Source organism: Microcebus murinus, chromosome X (assembly GCF_040939455.1).
Source record: "Microcebus murinus isolate Inina chromosome X, M.murinus_Inina_mat1.0, whole genome shotgun sequence".
In the NCBI taxonomy this organism is placed as follows: domain Eukaryota; kingdom Metazoa; phylum Chordata; class Mammalia; order Primates; family Cheirogaleidae; genus Microcebus; species Microcebus murinus.
Window position 1 is genome coordinate 126643483 of NC_134136.1, and position 23517 is coordinate 126666999.

General features: G+C 39.3%; 1 protein-coding gene across 6 annotated transcripts in view; it reads right to left on the reverse strand.

The window, feature by feature from the left end:
* Positions 1–23517, reverse strand: part of CD99L2 (CD99 molecule like 2) — a 110379-nt gene that overhangs the window by 44402 nt on the left and 42460 nt on the right. For all 6 annotated transcript variants that reach the window (XM_075999541.1, XM_012753337.2, XM_075999540.1 and 3 more), the window contains exon 2: positions 6533–6595. In XM_075999541.1, coding sequence (XP_075855656.1) covers positions 6533–6595 — 63 coding nt within the window. The remainder of the gene's footprint in view (positions 1–6532; positions 6596–23517) is intronic.

Genomic DNA, 23517 nt, shown 5'->3' on the forward strand with positions numbered 1-23517 from the left:
ACATAGGATAAACAAGTCTAGCAATCTAATGTACAACATGAGGACTATAGTTAATAATATTGTATCATAGTCAGAATTTTTGCTAAATGAGATTTTAACTGCTCTTGCCACACACACAATAAAATAGGTAACTGTGAGATGATGGACATACTAACTTGCTTCACCATACTAACTATTTACTATCTATATGTATCTAATAATATGTTATATACCTTATATATAATAAATTTAAAAAATAAAATAGTTAATTTTATATGAATTTTTTACCTTAATACATTTTTTAAAAAGGGATGTCTTTTCTGTTGCTTATAACAGAATACATGAAACTGGGTAATGTGTAAAGAAAAGGAATTTGTTTCTTATAATTATGGAGGCTGAGAAGTCCAAGGTCAAGGGGCCACATCTGGTGAGGACCTTCTTGCTGGTGGGGACTCTCTGTAGAGTCTCACAGTGATGCAGGAAATCACATGGCAAGGGGGGGGGTGAATGTGCTAACTCTGGTTTCTCTTCCCTCTTCTTATAAAGCCACCAGTCCCACTCCCATGTGAACCCATTAGTCCATTAATCCATAAATCTATTAATCCATGAATCTGTTAATCTATAAATGCATTAATCCATTTATATGAGGGCAGAGCCCTCATGACCCAATCACCTCTTAAAGCTCCCACTTCTCAATACTGTTACATTGAGAATTAAATTTCAATATGAGTTTTGGAGGGGACAGATATTCAAACCATAGCAAGGGGACTGGGAAAGGAGACCACACCATAACTGCACATGCATTCTATCGCAGTTCAATTTTAGTAAAAAGTCTTCATGGACGTTAAGAATATGGAAAGTCTTTCCTTTAAAATGATGTTCGCATCTTACTCCTTAGAAAGGCTTTGGGTACCCTAATACATACCTTAATGTGAAGGCTGCACCAGTAGATGGATTTTCATGGTAAGAGAACTACATGTGATAACCTGCTGTCATTAAGTATGTGTGTATATACGTGTATGTATGTGGATGTGTATCTCACCCAGCTCATCATCAATTTAGAGATGTTTTTATGTCTATAATTTCCATTTGACTTTGCACCTGTAAAATGCAGGAGTATAGCTTACTTGTCAAAATGAGGTTCTTTACATTACTGTGATACTAGTTAGGCAAAAAAGAGGAATTACATCACTGAAACCATTATTTGAGCAACTTGCAGAAAAGCAATTGCCACTTATATAAATATTAACTTAAAATTTGTATAACTCAAACAGCTCTTGTATAAAAATATTTGTTTATCTGTCTTAAAAAATTAACTGACCATAAATATAAACGTTTATTTTCAGACTCTCAATTCTGTTCCACTGGTCTACATTATGCCAGTACCACAGTCTTAATTACGACAGCCTTGTTGGGTTCTGCCCTACCATGCACAGTTTCCTGAAAAGTCTGGTTTCTCTGAATATTTGCACATGCCATTTCAAGAGAGGATGGTCCTTACATGCAAGTGGAACCAGTTGCTCTGTCACAACCTGAGCCTGCAGTGATATAGAAGAAGAGCTTAAATTTATGTACTTTTTAACTACTAACTACAGATTTTCTTGTCCTGAGTCTTTAAATAGGATCTCTTATCCATAACTGAGATGAGAAAAGTCTACCAACAGTAGACTCTTATCAAAGACTACCAACAGTAGGTCAGCTTCATCAAAGCAGTGAGGTCCTAAAATAAAGAAACCAATTTCTGTGAAGCCTTTCTCAAAATAAACTCCTGAATGGGATTAGTGCCCAGATAAAAGAGGCTTGGGGCAGCCCTTTTGTCCCTTCCACCATGTGAGGATGCAGCTAGAAGGCACCATCTATGACGCAGAGAACAGCCTTCACCAGACACTGAATCTGCTGGCACCTTGATCTTGAATTTTCCAGCCCCCAGAACTATAAGCAATAAATTTCGATTCTTTATGAATTACCTAAAGTATTTTGTTATAGCAGCCCAAATTGACCGATACAGTGCTCACAGCATTCCCAGAAAATGGGGACACTCATAAGAAGTTTTATTTGGCAAAATCAGAAGTGTGTTCCCCCATAAGATGATTACAGAGAAAAGGGGAGACACAGAATGCAGTGAGGGTGCACAGGCATTCTGAAAGCAACATGGATTAACCTTGAAAACATGCTTAGTGAAAGAAGTCAGACATAAAGTCCACTTATCGAGTGATTCCAGATATGAAATGTTCAGAGTAGTGAAATCTAAGTAGACAGAAAGAGATCAGTGGTTGCTTTGGGGTAAGAGGTAGAAACAAGAAGGTTTGGGGAATTGGGAAGTGATAGGTAAAGGGTATAGGGTTTCTTTCTGAAGTCATAGCCATGTTCTAAAATTGACTACAGTGATGGCTGTGCAACCCTGTAAATACACTAAAAACTACTGAATTGTATGTTTGCAACAGGTGAATTATATCGTATGTCAACTATATCCCAGTAAAGTGGTTTAATAATCCTCGAGGAGAATCGCCTTCCACTTATAATAAAAGTTGTCACTGTGCCCGATAAGACCCTGCACGATCTGTCTCCTGACAACTTCTGTCTTTTCTCCAACATTCTCTAAACTCCAGCCACACAGGCTGTCTGCCAGGCCTGGAGGGATCCTAGCTCTTTTCTGCCCCAGAGCTCTTACACCTGGATCCCTTGGCCTCAAAGGCTCCTTCTCCACTCCAAGCACATTACTGCCCCTCAGAGGCACCTTCGCCACTTGACCTGAAGTGGCTGGGCCTTACCATCTCCTTGGGCCCTCACTATCACAACACCCTGTTGTATTTGCTCCACAGTACTCAGCAATATCTGAAGTTATTTTATGTACCATCTCCTTCTAGACAAAATAACTTCATGAGGGCAGTGACTGTGTCCACATTGTATGCCCAGCACCTCAAACAGTGCCTGGTAGCCAAGTAGGTACCCAAGAAACATTGGTTAATGAATAAATGAAGGTCATTTACAATACCCTGACCTAGGTGGTTCAGGGATTTTTTAAATAAGAGAAGAGATACACAATGTGCCGAGGAGAAAATCCTCCATTAGATGAATAATTGGACCGAGGAGAGTTAGACAGGCTTCTCTTCTTTAAAATCTCAATTACATGAAATGTAAGTTAAGATAGAAAAAAGGATGGCAGCATAATATGTTCTTGTGAGCTGTCACTGAACCACAGATGTCACGTGCTGGTGGTTCTAAGGGTCCCACACACTTTGGCTGATGGGTGCTGATGACAATCAGATGGGCCAGCATCACTTGGAAAGGGATATTAATATTAAAAAGTGCCCATCAAGAAGTTAACAAATTTATTGAGAGTTTGTTTATACTTATCACATTTGTTTTGGGTTTTCTGTTTTGGAGACATTAATAAATTTCATTAAAACCATCATTGCTAAAAAATTAGATGTATTTATTTTCCTGGGGATATAAGAGGCCACCTGCATGCAAAAGGCTGCAAGCAAGCTCAGGAAAAGACCTCAGAGTGTCCTAACCTCTCACCTCACACCATACACAAAAATTAAATTCTAAGAGCTTCATAGTTTTAGGTCCATGATCCATTTGGAGTTAATTTGTATGTATGGTGTGAGGGAAGCGCCCAACTTCATCCTTTTGTATGTGGATATCCAGTTGCTCCAACACCATTTATCAAAGAGACTATCTTTCCTCTTTGAATGGTCTTGGCACCTTTGTCAAAAATCAACTGACCATAGATATAAAGGTTTCTAGACTCTTGATTCTATTCCATTGATCTCTAGGTTTGTCTTTATGCCAGTATCACAACTCTTGATAATTGTAGGTTTGTAATAAGTGCTAACATTGGGAAGTATGAGCCCCCACCTTTTTGTTCTTTTTCAAGATTGTTTTGGCTATTCTGGGTCCCTTGAATTTCAATATGAATTTTAGGATCACCTTGTCCATTTCTGCGAAAATTCCAGCTGGGATTTGGGCAGGAACTATGTTGAGTCAGTCACTCCATTGAGGCAGGTATGCACTTCTCAGGTATGCCTGACTCTCACACCAGAGGACCAGCCACAATCAGTCCTTCCAATCAAGTCAGTCAAAGAACAGCAATAAGGCTAATGCTTACCAAGCCACTCACCTTGTTCCAAGTACTGTGCTGAGCACTTCACATGGGTCATCTCAATCTAATCCTTATAATGACCCTAGGAGGTAGAGTTTACTATTATCCTCATGTAACAGGTGAGGAAACTAAGGTACAGAGAAGTCAGGTGGCTCATCCAATGTGACAGCTAGTATGTGGTAGAGGCATGGTTCAGACCCAGGAGGTCTGACTTCAAAGCCCCTTTTCTCCACCCAGAATATACACAAAGATCTTACAAGCCCATTAAAAAAAGGCAAACAACCCAGCAGAAAAATGGGGAAATAATGTGAACAGGTAATTTACCAAAGAAGAAAATGCAAATGGCCAATAAATATATGAAACGATGCTTCATCTTACTATAAGCAGGGGAATGTATAATAAGCAACAAGATATTATTTTATCTGTCATATTGGTAAAATATTTTTGATTGGTAAAATCTAGGGTTGGTATGGGTCTAGGAAAACAGATACTATTATCAAAATATCAGTGGAAGTACATAATGACACATCCACTTTGGAAAATGATTTGGCAGAATTTATTAAAATATAAAACACCCTTTTGCCTTGCCATTCCATTTGAACTTGGGCACAAAGGATATGGACAAACATGTCCACTGTAGCCCTATTTGTCATTGCATAAAAAGGAAACGAACCATGTGACTGCCAGGAAGAAAATGACAATAGTGGCCATGGCCAAATCCATATCACATTGGAATGCTAGTTCCATGAAGCACAGGTTTGTGTCTGATGTGTTCATGGCTGTATCCTCAATGCCTAAAATAGTAACTGACACACAGCTGGCACTCTGATGTCTGCTGAATGCACACTGTGGTATACTATGCAACAGTTAAAAAGAATAAGGTATATATGTGTGTATATGTGTGCATGCGTGTCTACGTGTATGTACACACACATGCATATATAGTATACATTTATATATATTAATATAAATTTCCTTATTTGGAAAAAGGATCTTTGCAGATGTAATTAAGGATCTCAAGATGGTATCACCTTGGATTATCCAGGTGGGACTTAAACCCAGTAAGTATCCTTGCAAGAAAGAGAAGACAGACACAGAAATGGAAATACCATGTGATGATGGAAACAGAGATTGAAGTGATGCGGCCACAAGCCAAGGAACACCTGAAGCCACCAGAAGCTGGAAAAGGCAAGAAAGGATTCTTCCCAAAAGGCTTCAGAGAAAGTGGCCTTGCCAACACCTTGACTTAGAACTTCCAGTCTCCAGAACTATGACAGAATAAAGTTCTGTTGTTTTAAGCCATCCAGACTGTGGTACATTGTTAAGGCAGCTGGAACAAACTATTATAGATATATTCTCCCAGGTCTTCAATACACATTAAAGGAAAAATCAAGTTGTGAAATAATACATATATGACTGCACATGAAATAACACATGACTACACATATAATCATGCATATATTATTTCACAACTTGCTTTGTGAAAAAGTCACAGACATATTTAAAACAAAATGCCCCCAAGCAATCTCTGTCTATAGATGTACATAATAGCATAGAAAATTAATTGGTATCAGCATACCCCAAACTGACTGAAGTAGTTCCCTCTTGGGAGGGGAGAGGGAATTAGTAGAATGGAGAGAGGCCAAGGGAGGCCTCAGCTTTGGAAGCATTCAAGCATTTTTTTTTAAATGGTTTAAATGTTTTTCAAAAAAGCTAAAAGGAAAATTGATAAAGCTTAGCATTTGAGAAACTCCACACATAGACCTCATTTTAAGAAAAGCCATTATAAAAAACAGTCTAAAAGGAGAAAGAAATTCCTTATTAACTTCTAAGTGTCTTTTTTGAGCTGAGAAAGACAGTCCTTGGAGGCCACTGCTGGGATGTCACACCAGTAGGGGCTATGAGTTGAGCTGGAGAAAATAATATATCAGCTATTACACATTGTTAGGTATTCTCAAAGAACTTTAAACATTCAGATTGTCTTTTAAATAATATAACTTATGATGTAACTATATTTCACCTAATCAAGTAAAATACAGACTACCTATTGTTTTTCTTGAGTCTGTATTCTGAATGGGTGGCACATATCAATCACTATTGTTTGTTTTTTTAATTTATTTTTTAATTTCAGAATATTACAGGGGTACAAATAATTTGGTTACATATATTGCCTTTGCACCACCCAAGTCAGAGCTATAAGCATGCCTAAACCCCAGACATCGTGTACCACACCCATTAGGTATGAATTTACCCATCCCTTTTCTCCCCTCTCCACCTGCCCAACACTCAATGAATGTTACTACTTTGTGCACATAAATGTTGATCAATTAGCACCAATTTATGGTGAGTACATGTGGTACTTGTTTTTCCATTCTTGGGATACTTCACTTAGTAGAATGGGCTACTATCACTTATTTTTAATAGTTTATTTGATTTACTACTCACGCTTTACTGAGGAAGTCTCTATAAATGTATCCTCCAGAATAAGATCATCAAAGTCTCCAGATCCTAAAAATTAAAAAAAAAAAGATTTTAAAATTTAACTATCTTTTCATGAAACAAAATAATATTGAAATTATCTCTTAAAATGATCATTTCCCTTTTGAAGGAATAGAAAAATATATTCCACACAAATGGAAATCAAAAGAAAGCATAGGTAGATATGCTTATATTAGACAAAATAGACTTTAAGGTAAAAACTGTAAAAAGAGAAAAGAAGATCACTATATCATGATGAAGGTCTCAATTCATAAAGAAGTTATAACAATTACATATGCACCTAACATTGAAGCACCTAAATATATAAAGCAAATATTAATAGATATGGAGAGATAGACTGTAATATAATTACAGTAGGAGACTTCAATACCCCACTTTCAACATTGGACAGATCTAGACAGAAAATCAATAAGGAAACAAGGGATTTTAACTATGCTTTAGACCAAATGGACATATTAATAATAGATATTTAAAGAACAATCCATCCAACAGCAACAAGATACATATTCTTCTCAAATGTACATAAAACATTCTCCAAGATAGATCATGCTAGGCCACAAAAACGTCTTAAATTTAAGAAGATTGAAATTATACTGAGAATCTTTTCTGACTACAATGACATGGAACTAGATATCAACAATAGGAAAAATCTCGGAAAACTCGCAAATGTGTAAAAATTAAACAATATGCTCCTAAACAAGCAATAGGTCGAAGAACAAATTGAAAGGGAAATTAAAAAGCATCTTAAAGCCCATCAATCCATGAGTGGATTAATAAAATGTGGTATATGTATACTATGGAGTACCATTCAGCTCTAAGAAACAATGGTGATATAGCACCTCTTGTATTTTCCTGGATAGAGCTGGAACCCATACTGCTAAGTGAAGTATCCCAAGAATGGAAAAACAAGCACCACATGTACTCACCAGCAAATTGGTATTAACTAATCAGCACCTAAGTGGACATACCAGTAACAAGGAGATGGAATCAGTAATAAAAAGTTCCCCAGGCCGGGCGCGGTGGCTCACGCCTGTAATCCTAGCTCTTGGGAGGCCGAGGCGGGCGGATTGCTCAAGGTCAGGAGTTCAAAACCAGCCTGAGCAAGAGCGAGACCCCGTCTCTACTATAAATAGAAAGAAATTAATTGGCCAACTGATATATATATAAAAAATTAGCCGGGCATGGTGGCTCATGCCTGTAGTCCCAGCTACTCGGGAGGCTGAGGCAGAAGGATCGCTCGAGCCTAGGAGTTTGAGGTTGCTGTGAGCTAGGCTGACGCCACGGCACTCACTCTAGCCTGGACAAAAAAGTGAGACTCTGTCTCAAAAAAAAAAAAATAAAAAAATAAAAAAAGTTCCCCAAAGAAAAGCCCATGACCTGATGGCTTCACTGCTGAATTCTACCAAACATTTAAAGAACTAATACCAATCCTTCTCAAACTCTCCCAAAAAGTTAAAGAGGAGGGAATACTTCCAAACTAATTTTATGAGGCCAGCATTACCCTCATACCAGAGCTGGACAAGGACACTATAAGAAAACTACAGTCCAATATCTCTGATGAACACAGATGCAAAAATCCTCAACAAAATACTAGCAGACAAATTCAGTAGCACATTAGAAAGATCATTCACCATGATCAAGTAGGATTTATCCCAGGGATGCAAGACTGGTTCAACATATGTAAATCAATAAAAGTGATATATCATACTAACAAAATGAAAAACAAAAACCACATAATCATCTCAAGAGTTGCAGGAAAAGCATTTAAGATAATTGAACATTCATTCATGCTAAAAATCCTCAAAAAATAGATACAGAAGGACTGTACCTCAACATAATAAAGGCTAAATATGACAAGCCCACAGCTAACATCATACTCAATAACAAAAAGTTAAATGCTTTTCATCTAACACCAGCAACAAGACAAGGATACCCACTCTCACCACTTCTATTCAACAGAGTACTGGAAGTCCTAGCAAAGTAATTAGGCTAGAAAAAGAAAAAAAAAGGCTTCCTTATAGGAGAAGAAATGAAATTATATTTGCTGATGACATGATCTTATGCACAGAAACCCAAAAGACTTCCATCAAAAAACTGTTAGAATTATTTTTAAAAATTCTGTAAAGTTGCAGGTTACAAAATCAACATACAAAAATCAGCAGTGTTTCTATGCACTAACAATGAACTATCTGAAAATTAAAACAATCCCATTTACAATAGCATCAAAAAATAAAATAATTGGAAGTAAATTTAACGATGGATGTGAAAGACTTGTACATTGAAAACCATAAAACATTGATGAAAGTAATTGAAAACACACATAAATGGAAAGATATTCCATGTTCATGTACTGGAAAAATATTGTTAAAATGTCCATATGATGCCCAAAGTGATCTACAAAATCAGTGCAATTCCTATAAAAATTACAATGTCATGTTTTACAGAAATAGAAAAAACATTCCTAAAATTTGTACAGAACTAGAAAAGACCCTGAATATCCAAGAAAATCTTGAACAAAATAGACAAAAGCTGGAGGCAGCACACTCCTTGATTTCAAAATACAAAGCTATTATAATCAAAACAGAATTGTACAGGCATAAAAACAGACACATCAACCAATGTAACAGGCTAGAAAGCTCAAAAGTAAACCTAAACATTTACAGTTAACTGATCTTCAACAAAGATGCCAGGAACACACATTGGGGAAAGGATGGTATCTTCAATAAATGGTGTTGGTAAAACTGGATATCCACATATGGAAGAATGAAAATTGGACCCTTATCTGACACCATATACAAAAATCAACTCAAAATGGATTAAAGACTTAAATATAAGACCTGAAACTATAAAGCTACTAGAAAAAATGAGGAAAGAGCTCCACAACATTGGTCTGGACAATGATTTCTTGGATAGGTCTCCAAAACCACAGACAACAAAAGTAAAAGTAGATGAATGGGGTTACATCAGACCAAAACATTTCTGCACAGCAAAGGAAACAACAGAGTAGGAGACAACTCACGGATTAGGAGAAAATATCTGCAAACCATACATGTGAAAACAAAGAGGTCAATATCCAAAATACACAAGGAACTCAAACAACTCAATAGCAATAAAACAAATTACCTGATTAAAAAATGGGCAACGGGGCTTCTCAAAAGAGATATAAATGGGAATAAATATATTAAAAGATGCTTGATATCTCTTATCAGGGAAATGCAAATTAAAACCAAAATGTGATATCATCTCATACCTGTTAGAATGGCTATTATTAAAAAAAAAGATTGGTGAGGATGTGGAGAAAAGGGAACCTTTTTACACCATCAGGGGGCATGTAAATTAGTACAGCCATTATGGAAAATAGTATGGAGGATTCTCAAAAAAACTAAAAACAGAATTACCCTATGATCCAGCAATCTCACTTCTGGGTATATATCCGAAGGAATTGAAATTGGTATGTCAGGTATTTAGAACATGACATACAAACTCACAGAACACCTTCTCCATAGGATGACTTCTACAAGAGGGTATGGCAGAGCCTGTAGCTCCACTGATGATTGGCTTAAGTTCTCTTACCCCACCCCAAGTCTCACAAAGGCTACTCTGCATTTTAAATCTCCCCAACCCCCAGCACCCCCATTTAGACTACCAACTCTGACTAATCATGTATAACTGAAAAGGCTCTGGGGAAAAGCTTTTCACAAAAGAATCAGTCCTCAGAGTGAACCCATCTGTCCAACCCTGTGTCCTACTGAACTTGACAGCTACTGTTCCCTCTAGATGGGCACATAGTTTGGCATGCAGGTGTATGGCTTATCAATTCTCAAGCAAATCACTACTAGTGCATACTGGAATTGATCAAATAAGTAAATAGGCAGTGGATAATGGGAGCCAGGTTTCTCACTGTCAGAGAGAGGAAAGTTACAGATAAAAGGGACAGGCTAGAATGATCCATGTGATAATGGATTAGAGTTGGGGACCTTAGTATGAATCATGTTTAGCTTTGTATATACAGTCATGAGTTGCTTAATGATGGAGATATGTTTTGAGAAATCCATTGTTAGGCAATTTTGTCATTGTGCAAACATCATAGAGTGTACTTATGCAAGCCTAGATGGTATAGCCTACTATACACCTAGTCTGTATGGTATAGCCTGTTGCTCCTAGGCTACAAATCTGTACAGCATGTTACTGTACTGAATACTGAGGCAACTGTAATGCAATGGTAATTATTTGTGTATTTAAATGTATCTAAACTTAGAAAAAATGTAGAGTAAAAATATGGTATTATAATCTTATGGGACCACCATTGTATATGTGGTCTGTCATTGACTGAAACATCATTATGGAGGGTATAACTGTCGATAGGTACATATAGAAATATTTATAGACATGGGTTAGTACACCAATATATATTTCCTTGCTCCATCAACTGAGAGAACCTGGAAACAACAACACCCCAGTGGTCTGAAATACCACTCTCCAATAAAAAGAATCAGGACTCCTTGGAGAAATGGCCGATTTTAGGACTAGGGCAGGAAATATATAAGGTGAGCCTGAAGCATCTCATAGTGTTTTCTAAAAATCATAGTACTTTCTAAAATTCATATTGATGGGTATATGTTAAAGGGACACAGGAACCAACTGAAAGAATTCCCAATGGCTACGGCTGGAACAACTTGAACAAATAATGTAGTATCAGATTATAACTCAAAGTATAAAATATCCATGAGTCCATGCTGATATAAAGAAATGATTGACTAAATACAGAAAACAGAGAAAACCGACAAATCTCCCATGCAGAAGAATTAAAATTTATGTAGATATTTCTCCCTCAAGGAGGTGAAGCATAACTCCCCACTCTCTAAGTGATGGCTGTGAATAGTGACTTCCTTCCAAAGATTACAGTATTGGGGGTGAGGAGGAAAAATGTTACAGAGGAGGAACCTGACAAACACAACCTCAGCCAGGTGACCAAGGTCAACATCAAGGATGAGTCATGTTGATAGTATTTTTCCCTTGATATGATGTAATGAGAATAGGACTTTACCTCTGTGGTCTTCCTCCCCAAACCCATAACCCCAGTCTAATCATGAGAAAAGCATCAGACAAATCCCAATTGGGGATATTGTATGAAATACCTGACTAGTCCTCCCCCAAACTATCAAGGTCAGGAAAAGCAAAGTCTGAGAAACTGGTACAACCTGAGAAGCCTAAGGAGCCGTAATGACTGACAGTTATGTGGATTGGATTAGATACTGGATTGGATCCTAGGACAGAAAAGGACTTTAGATAAAAACCAAGGAAATATGAATAAAGACTTTAGTTAATAATAGCATATAAATATCAATATTGGTTCATTAATTGTGACAAATGTATTATGTAACATAAAATGTTAATAGGGAAAACTGGGTATGGAGCATATGAGTACTCTCTGCACTAGCTTTATAATCTTTCTGTAAATCTAACTATTCAAAAATAAAGTTTATCTAAAAAAATCAATTTCCTATAGCAAAAAATTAGGAGTAACCATTAAATGAAGAGATGCAGGTTATATAATCTCAAAGCCATTCAAGAAAAGAAAAATTAAAAGACAACACCAACAAGCAAAATTCAATCCAACAAATAAATTGAAACCTTAAAATCTGTACCCCCATAATATGCCAAAATAAAAAAAAAAAAAAGTTCAAAAAAAAAAAAAATTAGTCCCAAAAAACTAAAAAAAAAAAAAAAAAAAAAAAAGTCACCAAAGGAAGAAAGCAGCAAGAACCATGTTAAATAGAAAACATTAACAACAGTAATATATATAACCATATCAGTAAAAAATTACTGTAAATGGGCTAAATCTATTAAAAGACAAATGGGATTAAAAGATATCTAACTATATGCTATTGATAAAATATATATCTAAAACAAAAGGGCAAAAAAAAGTAGAGAAGAAAATGAATATATACCGGCAAACACTAACAGGAAGGAAACAGATGTAGAGATATTAATATAACAGGAAAATTCGAGACCCAAAGCTCTAAATAGGAAAAGAACAATATTTTATGGGAATAAAGTATATCATCCTCCAAGAAAATAAAAGTAATGGCACTTAACCTAGCTTCTAAAATTCTAAGGTAAGACTTTTTTTTAATAAGGCAGAGTCTCACTCTGTCACCCAGGCTAGAGTGCAGTGGCATCATCATATCTCACGGTAGCCTGAAAGCTCCCAGGCTGAAGTGATCCTCCTGCCTCAGCCTCCCAAGAACCTGGGACTACAGGTGTGTACCACCATACTCAGCTAATTTTTTTTAATAGATGGGGTTTCACTATCGCCCAGGCTGGGCTCAAACTCCTGGACTCAAGCAGTCCTCCTGCCTTGGTCTCACAAAGTGCTAGGATTACAGGCACGAGAGACACCATGTCCAGCCTGCTTCGTGCTATGAGGGAGTAACTGGTATCAGATAATCATAAAATGGAAAGAACACAAGAGGCCACTGCTATCAGCATTGAACAAGCAGCAAGAGATTGTAATCCCTGAGATTAGGAAAATTATAAACAGCTAAATCTAACAGGTAATCTTAGATTGGATCCTGAACCTATAAAGGCCATGATGGGGACAATCAGCAAAATTTGAACGAGGTCTGTGGACCAGATGGTAATGCTGGATCACTGTCAACTTCCTGATCTCGATGGAAATACTCTAGTTGGGAGGAGGGTGTCCTTGTTTGTAGGAATTGCATACCAAAGTATTGAGAGGTAATGGGTATAATATCTGTAACTGGTTCTGAAATGATTCAGGGTATAATATCTGCAACTGATTCTGAAATGGTTCAGGGGAAGATATTTGGACATGCACACATGCATATTGGGGAAACACACAGAAAATGTGATAAAACTGGGAAATCTAGGTAAACAATGTATGTGACCTCTTTGTATTAGAGATTTTTGGGACAAGTGGTGAAACTTGAATGGGGTCTGAGGATTAGGTAGTAATAATGTAACAAGGTTAATTTCCTGATTCAGGTGGTTGCATTGCAGATTTGTAAAAGGATGTCTTTATTTGTAGGAAATGCACCCTAAAGGATTGGAGAAAATGATGGGGCATCAGATAACCAACTTAATTTCAAGTGGTTTGGGGAGGAGGGAAACAAGTTCCTTGTATTGTGATTGCAAATTTTCCGTAAGTTTCAACGTTTAAAAAGTTAAAATATGCATATATTTCAACTCAGCAATTCTAGGTTGTAGAAGTATGTAGAAGTACCATAGGTACCATGTTTCGCTGAAAATAAGACCTACCCATAAAATAAGCCCTAGCAGGATTTCTAAGCATTTGCGCAATATAAGCCCTACCCCGGAAAATAAGACCTAGTGATGGGCGTGGCTACGTAGTGTATCTGCACAATCCATGCATTTCGTTGCGGAGCAGTAAAGAAGAGGAGCAGCCCTTCTCATCTACCCCATGAGAACTCTATTGCTTGACATGAGAGATTGGGGCCAATGATTCTAAAGGAAATAGAGTTGCAAGAAATTCAGGACAGAATGTGGGGTTTGGAGAGTTATGATGATGTTCCAGAAGAAGATGACTTAACTATATTTGATTAAATGTAGATTGTTGTACTGTACTTACAAAAAAATAACACATCCCCTGAAAAGAAGCCCTAGGGTGTCTTCTTGAGGAAAAATAAATATAAGATCCTGTCTTATTTTCGGGGAAACATGGTACCTGTTACACCAAAATACTTGGAACATGTACCCAAAGAAGTATGTACAAGAATGCTTACAATAGCAAGAAGAAATGGAAACAGTCTAAGAGTTCAGCAAAGAGGAATGGTTAAATACAGTTCCTTCCACACAATGAATTATTGCAGAGCTGTTAAAAGGAATGGTATAAGCCTATATACTGACATGAGAGACCCCTCCAAGATACAGTATTAAATAAAGCAAAGTGCAGGGTATTTTTCTATTTGTGTGTATATCTATATCCATAAAAATTTTCTGGAAGTTTAAATAGGGAAACTGGTAACAGTGGTTATGTTTAGGGAATGAGAATAGGGATTTTTTTGTTTTTAATCACATATGTATATTTCTCTTATAATAATTACAAGTTCTGTATCAATCCATCCAAAGCCATAAGCCCATCATTCTACTGGGTCTTCCTTCAAAACGCTCTACTTCCTCACCCAATAATTACAAAAGTAGGTTCCTCCAAATAACATCTTATACAAGTAATATATCTAGCCTCAGTCATTCCCCTATTCGCTGATATAACTTGCTACAAGTCATCAAGTAAAGATATTAAGAGCAATATAACACAATTTTGTAGTATTTATTAATCCATTATTCACCTTGGATTCAACAGACCTAAACCACATATGGATAAAACCATTCAATCTCAATCTCAACCCTATCAAAAAGTAGGCAAAGGACATGAACAGAAACTTTTCAAAAGAAGATAGACTAATGGCCAACAAACATGAAAAAATGCTCAACATCTCTAATCATCAGGGAAATGCAAATCAAAACCACAATGAGATATCACTTATCTCCAGTGAGAATGGCCTTTATCAAAAAGTCACAAAACAATAAATGTTGGCATGGATGTGGAGAGATAGGAACACTCATACACTGCTTGTGGGACTATAAACTAATGCAACCTCTTTGGAAAGCAATATGGAGATACCTCAAAGAGCTACAAGTAGATACACCATTTCATCCAGCAATCCCATTACTGGGCATCTACCCAAAAGCACAAAAGACATTCTACAAAAAAGACATCTGCACTAAAATGTTTACAGCAGCACAATTCACAATTGCCAAGATGCGGAAACAACCCAAGTGCCCATCAATCCATGAGTGGATTCAAAAATGTGGTATATGTATACCATGGAGTACTATTCAGCTATAAGAAACAATGGTGATATAGCACCTTTGGTACTTTGGTGGATAGAGCTGGAACCCATTCTACTAAGTGAAGTATCCCAAGAATGGAAAAACAAGCACCACATGTACTCACCAGCAAATTTGTATTAACTGATCAACACCTAAGTGCACATATAGGAGTAACATTTGTCAGGCATTGGGCAGATGGGAGGGGGGAGAAGGGAATGGATATATACATACATAATGAGTGAGATGCACACTGCCTGGCGGATGGACATGCTTGAAGCTCTGACTCGGCAGAACGGGGGGCATGGGCAATATACATAACCTAAACATTTGTACTCCCATAATATGCTGAAATAAAAAAATAATAATAAAAATAAATTAATTAAAAAAAAGACTTCCTCAAAGCCTACAACCAAGCATGGCTGATAAAAATCAAAATGGGAAGAAATAGTCTCATAAGAGATATCTCAAATGGTGTAACACAGTCGTAGTCTATACCCTTTCTATGCAATCTATAAATAAACAACTCAGTTTTGGATACAGGCAGACAGGAATCCTCTGTGTGGATAACACAAGCTCACCATCTGGCACCAAAACACATTAAAAAGCAGCTGATTTATGGTAGGCTTAATTCACAGCCCCCAAATCCCTTATCTAGGGGGCCAGTATTTAAGTATTCAGCAGAAATTTACTTCATTCCACTGCAGTGGGCCACAAAGAATTTCTTTTAATGGAAAAAATATGTGGTGAGCTGGTAGTATCTGTCTGAAAGTGTCCTTTCAGATAGAGCAGAATGTTGGAAATGTTATCCATGAACTTGTGCATATCCTTGAGAAGATCTATTTCATAAGAAAAGTGCCAGTTCTACCCACAGACATCCCAGCAGCCAGTGTCTGTCCTGGGGTAGGTTTTGTCCCTTTGGGAAAAATACAAGCCTGACTTCATCGTGCAACCTGACCCACAGTGCCTAGCGTCTAAAGCAAAGGGCACATTTTAATGAAGGCTGCAAAACAAGGCACAGCCAAGCCTTGTTAGAGAATTCTGTCATGAGCTGGCTGTGATCCAGCACCTGGCAAAACTTCATTGAAATGTCTGATCCTTGAGAGAGATCATCTGATGGGTCCCTTAAGTAGCCTTTCATTTAGATCAATTAATCACTCCCTCCTCTGTTGTTCCTATCCACTGCACTCACGTAGCTCAAGCGTGAAAGCATGATCATTCCAGTTAAGTGTGTGCATCCTCTCTCTACATCTGCCCTGTCCAACATAGTAGCCTCTAGCCATGTGTAGCTGCTTAAATTAACATCCAGTATGTTTTTAAATTTTTGTTCCTTAGTTGCACTAACCACATTTCAAGTGCTCAATAGACACATATGGTTGGTGACTACTGTGTTGGACAGCACAGATATAGTTCCATAAGACAGCAACTGCTCTAGACAGCATGCTGCTTGAAGCAGGAATTGGGACTTGGTCATCTTCACGCCAAGGCCAAACACAGACCTAGCAACAAGGAAACATTCCCTAAAGGTGTGTACATTCTGATTATCTGAACTCTGTCACCAGCACATGGTACCTGATATTACTTTGTGACAAAATCCATTTGGATTTCATACCAAGAGCAGACATTTCTGCAGAGGAACATGTCTGCTGCCTGCTGCTGGATTAATAACTGCAGAGGCAGCCGGGATTTCAGAGGCAAAGTCAGGATTCAAGCAGGAAGATCGGCACCTCTCAAGTGGCGAGTTACATCTATCCCTCCTGCTAAGGATGGTTTCTATTCTATTGTTTCCTCTGTACATGTAAGCAGTTTGCAATGTGGGGGGGAAAGATCCAGTATAAATCTTAAGTGAACAAATACTCACCTACAGTGCTTTGGTTTTCAGATTTTAAAATCTTGACCATCTTCTGTGGATAAGAAAGAAAGAATACCAGGGACATCCTAGACTAGTAAAATATAGATACATCTCAGGATTTTCCATTTGGCTGCCTTAATGGGGGTTCCATAAATACCCACACTATACTTAAGTTTGTCCAGGAAAGCCATAATGCCAATCATCTGCCTGTCATCTGGGCTAGTGCCTGCATCTACACAACTCCAAGGGAATGGAGCTACTTCTCAAAAAGGAAACCAATTTGGTCAATGATGAGACCATTAACAAATGCAAGAAAAGCCCGCTGTAGGGTGGACCAGAATCAAGTCGGACCTGCAGGATCAAATCATGACCCAGCAAATATGACTGTGGCACAAGCCTCTAGATCACCTGTGTTCAAGGAATAAGACTACAATCAGTCCCAATAGATTGAGCCTACTGATGGAGAGGAGGGGGACATAGCTTGATTTAACCAGAAATGAGCCATGTAGTAAGGATGCTCCACAACAGTACCATACAGCCCTCATCCGATGCAGCTGCTTATAAAGCCTTACATTTTCCTGATCTCTGCCAGGGGCCATGAGGCCAAGATTAATAAAAGGAAAGCCTGCAGGTCAGAAAAACAACTTCACACCTCCCTGCCTACCATGGAAGCATTCCCAAAAATTGCTCGTGGGAAACCTATGAGACAAACTCACTGGCATATATGGTCAATTTTACAAATGTCTCTTTGGTGAAAATTTCTCCCCCTTAACCCGAACAAGTAGGTATCCTCTTCCCTCCTCATGCTAGACAGGGTGAGGGCAAACCAAACATGCTAGTTATGTTAGTCCCAGATTTCCCTGAATTTGTGTATCATTTGAACTCCTGTTGCCTCAATCTAGATTCAAACATATTTGTCTTGATAATTTTATGCTTTCACACCTCAAAGTATGCTGAGTAATTAATATCTTCTGGGTTAGCTAGGCGATGCAGCATTGCAAGTGAACATGAAAATGTCTTTCCTCTTATTCTGATTATTAAATGGATTAGCTATTGCCACCTGAGCTCCAACTAGTTTCATGAATAAATTTAAGGCACTCCCAGGGAGGACAATGATGACATGAAAGCAGTCATTCACTAGAAGGCAGGGATCAGCATTTCAGTTGAAAATGGCCATGACCATCAGCCCATCTGCAGTGGACACAAAGTCCAGCCTCAGCATTCACCAGGCACACCTCCTCCAGTTACCCGCCATGGAATGGAAAACTTGGTAACATGATATCATTGACATGCAGCTGACATGGCTGAAAGTCTTTTTACATACTTCCAGCAAGTATCTCTGTGTCCTGTATAGCAGCTTGCTTGATTTTAAATGTGCAGGGAGGATTTTTTTTTCTTTTTTCTTTTTTTCTGAAAAGCATCTTGGGCAAGGGACTTGGGAGCTGAATGCCTCAGTTTCTTTTTATTTTATTTATTTTTTTTGGGGGGGGGGGAGACAGAGTCTCACTCTAGCCCAGGCTAGAGTGCTGTGGCATCAGCCTAGCTCACAGCAACCTCAAACTCCTGGGCTCCAGCAATCCTCCTGCCTCAGCCTCCCAAGTAGCTGGGACTACAGGCATGTGGCACCATGCCTGGCTAATTCCTTTCTATATATTTTTAGTTGGCCAATTAATTTCTTTCTATTTTTTTTTTTAGACAGAGTCTCACTCTGTTGCCCAGGCTAGAGTGCTGTGGTGTCAGCCTAGCTCACAGCAACCTCAAACTCCTGGGCTCGAGCGATCCTCCTGCCTCAGCCTCCCAAGTAGCTGGGACTACAGGCATGTGGCACCATGCCTGGCTAATTCCTTTCTGTATATTTTTAGTTGGCCAATTAATTTCTTTCTATTTTTTTTTTTTTAGACAGAGTCTCACTCTGTTTCCCAGGCTAGAGTGCTGTGGCGTCAGCCTAGCTCACAGCAACCTCAAACTCCTGGGCTCAAGCGATCCTCCTGCCTCAGCCTCCCAAGTAGCTGGGACTACAGGCATGTGGCACCATGCCTGGCTAATTCCTTTCTATATATTTTTAGTTGGCCAATTAATTTCTTTCTATTTTTTTTTTTAGACAGAGTCTCACTCTGTTGCCCAGGCTAGAGTGCTGTGGCGTCAGCCTAGCTCACAGCAACCTCAAACTCCTGGGCTCAAGCGATCCTCCTGCCTCAGCCTCCCAAGTAGCTGGGACTACAGGCATGTGGCACCATGCCTGGCTAATTCCTTTCTATATATTTTTAGCTGGCCAATTAATTTCTTTCTATTTTTTTTTTTAGACAGAGTCTCACTCTGTTGCCCAGGCTAGAGTGCTGTGGCGTCAGCCTAGCTCACAGCAACCTCAAACTCCTGGGCTCAAGCGATCCTCCTGCCTCAGCCTCCCAAGTAGCTGGGACTACAGGCATGTGGCACCATGCCTGGCTAATTCCTTTCTATATATTTTTAGTTGGCCAATTAATTTCTTTCTATTTTTTTTTTTTTAGACAGAGTCTCACTCTGTTGCCCAGGCTAGAGTGCTGTGGTGTCAGCCTAGCTCACAGCAACCTCAAACTCCTGGGCTCGAGCGATCCTCCTGCCTCAGCCTCCCAAGTAGCTGGGACTACAGGCATGTGGCACCATGCCCAGCTCATATTTTTTGCCTATATATTTTTAGTTGTCCGGCTAATTTCTTTGTGTTTTTAGTAGAGACAGGATCTCACTCTTGCTCAGGATGGTCTCAAACTCCTGACCTTGAGTGATCCTCCCACCTCGGCCTCCCAGAGTGCTAGGATTACAGGCATGAGCCACCGCGCCCAGCCAAGGTTTTCTTTTTTTTTTTTTTTAACTGTATAAAAGTCATTTCACTGATGAGTTTGTAATTGGAAGGACAGTTTCATTCTCCCTTTCCACACAGAAAGGATAACATCTACCATGGATGTTCACAAAGGAAATGCCAACTGTGCTTTGAATGTGAGCAAGGATAACCTTTTCCACAGAAGACAGAGCTGAGAGCTAGGGGACGCCTTAGTGAAAGAAAAATGGAGTGGGTGCCAGGGGCTCGGGGGGAGGGGAATGGAGACAGGCTGCTAGTGGGTATGGGCTTTCTTTTGGGGTGATGGAAATGTTCTAGAATTAGATAGTGATAGCTGTACAATATAATGAATATATTTAAAAACATATAATTGTACACTTTAAAATGGTGAAGTTTGCTTTGTGAATTATATCTCAATTTATTTTTTTTTAAGAAGCAGCTGTCTCCATGTACTGTCCCTGGCATTCAGCTCTGTGGGGGAGTCCCCTGGGACCTCAGAGATCAGATGCCCTCATCATTAGGTAGCAGAAATAAAAACAGCCCTAAATCCAGAAGTTCTGAGGTCTCATCCCAGTTTTCTACCCACTGATTGTGGGTCCTAGAGCAATCACTTGACCCCATAGGAGTGACCTGTTCCTCATATGTAAAATAAAGTTATTATACCTGAATGCTCACAGAATGCTCCATCTCACAGAATAAGATGGATGATGTGATGGAAATAAAAACACCATGGGCAAATAAGGTGCTATCATAGTGTATCAAGAGGCTTGGGTCCCATAATAGCCCTATGACAAGAGGCACACTGCTCTCAGTTTCACAGTTTCTATGAAGCAGTGCTAGATACTAAGTGCTTTGCTACTGCTAGTGTCACATTTAGAGATGGGGCCAAGGCTCCCCAACTTTGGTCCAAGGCTGTTCCAGGACAACGCATGAGGACATCAGTACTGGTGATCAGCTTTGGAGCCAAACAGCCTAGATGCAGATCCCAACTCTGCCACTCATCAGCAGCAACATCTTGGGCAAGGGACTTGGCAGCTGTATGCCTCAGTTTTCTTTTTTTTGGGGGGGGGTGCGGGGGGAAGAGTCTCACTCTTGTTGCCCCGGCTAGAGTGCCATGGTGTCAGCCTAGCTCACAGCAACCTCCAACTCCTGGGCTCCAGCAATCCTCCTGCCTCAGCCTCCCAAGTAGCTGGGACTACAGGCATGTGCCACCATGCCCGGCTAATTTTTTTCTATATATTTTTAGTTGGCCAATTAATTTATTTCTATTTTTAGTAGAGATGGGATCTCGCTCTTGCTCAGGCTGGTCTCGAACTCCTGAGCTCAAACGATTCACCCACCTTGGCCTCCCAGAGTGCTAGGATTACAAGCGTGAGCCACCACGCCAGCCTGCCTCAGTTTCTTCATCTGTAAAATGGAGATAACAGCAGACCCTACTGCAATGGGTTAATGTAAGGATGAAATGGTCATTATATATAAAGTCTTTAGCACAGTATCTGACACAGAAATACCTCAAATGTTAGCTACTATTATTGTTATATTTGGTATTAAGTAGAATCTACTATTAAATCTACTAGTAAGTAGAAGGCCTTCAATATATAAGTAATTAATTAAAAGAGAGTCATATTAACATGTTCAAAAGCTTAGCAGATGCAGAGAGAACAAAACCACATTCTTATCTAAACTCACCCAATGTCTGATGAGTCTTTAGATTCTATTGATGTAATGTAAGCCTGGGAAACTGAGGCACAAGAATATCAGTAATTTGAACAAGGCCATCCCAAGACACTTCTAAGCCACAGCCACTTGACTAATAACAATGCATGTGTCATTTCCTTCCCCTACAGCCAACATAAACACTAGTGGATTTCTGTATACTTTCTTAAGTGAGGTGAGAAGCTGTGTCTGGTTGATGTTACATACATGAAAATTTCCAGATCATGGCCAAGCAGAGGGGAATGGAATCTCAGAGATCATCTAGTCCTGTGGTCCCCAATTCCCAGGCCACAGATCAGTATTGAGCTGTGGCCTATTAGGAACCTGGCCGTACCACATCACCACCTGAGCTCCACACCTCCCTGCCCTCACCCCTCCTTGGAAAAAATTATGTTCCATGAAACTTAGCAATGGGCCCACACAGCAGGAGGTGAGTGGTGGCAAGCAAACAAAGCTTCATGTGTATTTACAGCAGCTCAAAATCACTTGCATCACTGCCTGAGCTCCCTGCCTATGGAAAAGTTTCTTCCATGAAACAAGTCCCTGGTGCCAAAATGGTTGGAGACCACTGATTCTAGTCGACTCATTTTAGAGATAAAGAGAATCCATTCAAAGATTGAGTTTTGTCAGGTTTTGTTTCAAGTTGGTTAAACAACAACAGGAGACTCCCCTACAAGACAGCTCATTGTGTAGTGCCAATGCCAGGCTTTGGATGAAGCTTGGGTTGCATCATGGTCACCCAAAGAGCCAGGCTGGACAGAGAGCCTGATGGAACCAAGACAGTCTTGAAGGCAAAGCAAGTAAGTCACGAGATCCAGCATTAGCTAGGGACTTCCCCATTTGTGTTCAAGACAGGCTCCAAGGTAGAATCCATGTATACACTTGCCAGGCCCCATCAAGATTTCATCCCTGCCACCTAGCCAGGCAAGTGGGAGAAAGGTGCTGATAGCCTGAAGTAGTTCCTCCTATACGTCCCCAACCCAGACCTTTCTCCTGAACTCCAATCCTGTGGGTCCTACGCTACCCAGGGGAGATTTCCACAGCTCCTCCATGGTAGCATGTCCTGAACTGGCTGGCCTCTGTGTTCCCTCGTGCTAGTAATCCTTGTCCTAGCTATCCTTGTGCTAGTAATACTCAGTCTTGATTACTGTTGTGTTGCAATAAGTTTTGAAATTGGGAAGTGTGAGTCCACCAATTTTGTTCTTGTTTTTCAAGATTGTTTGGCTATCTTGGGTCCCTTGAATTTCTGTAGGAATTTTAGGATCAGCTTTTCAATTTCTGCAAAAAAGGCAGCTGGGACTTTAATAGGAATTGCATTGACTCTTAGATAAATTTGGGAAGTATCATCCCATCTATTTTTATTTATTTATTTTGAGACAGAGTCTCGCTTTGTTGCCCAGGCTAGAGTGAGTGCCGTGGTGTCAGCCTAGCTCACAGCAACCTCAAACTCCTGGGCTCAAGCAATCCTCCTGCCTCAGCCTCCCGAGTAGCTGGGACTACAGACATGCGCCACCATGCCCGGCTAATTTTTTCTATATATATTAGTTGGCCAATTAATTTCTTTCTATTTATAGTAGAGACGGCATCTCACTCTTGCTCAGGCTGGTTTCAAACTCCTGACCTTGAGCAATCCGCCCACCTCGGCCTCCCAGAATGCTAGGATTACAGGTGTGAGCT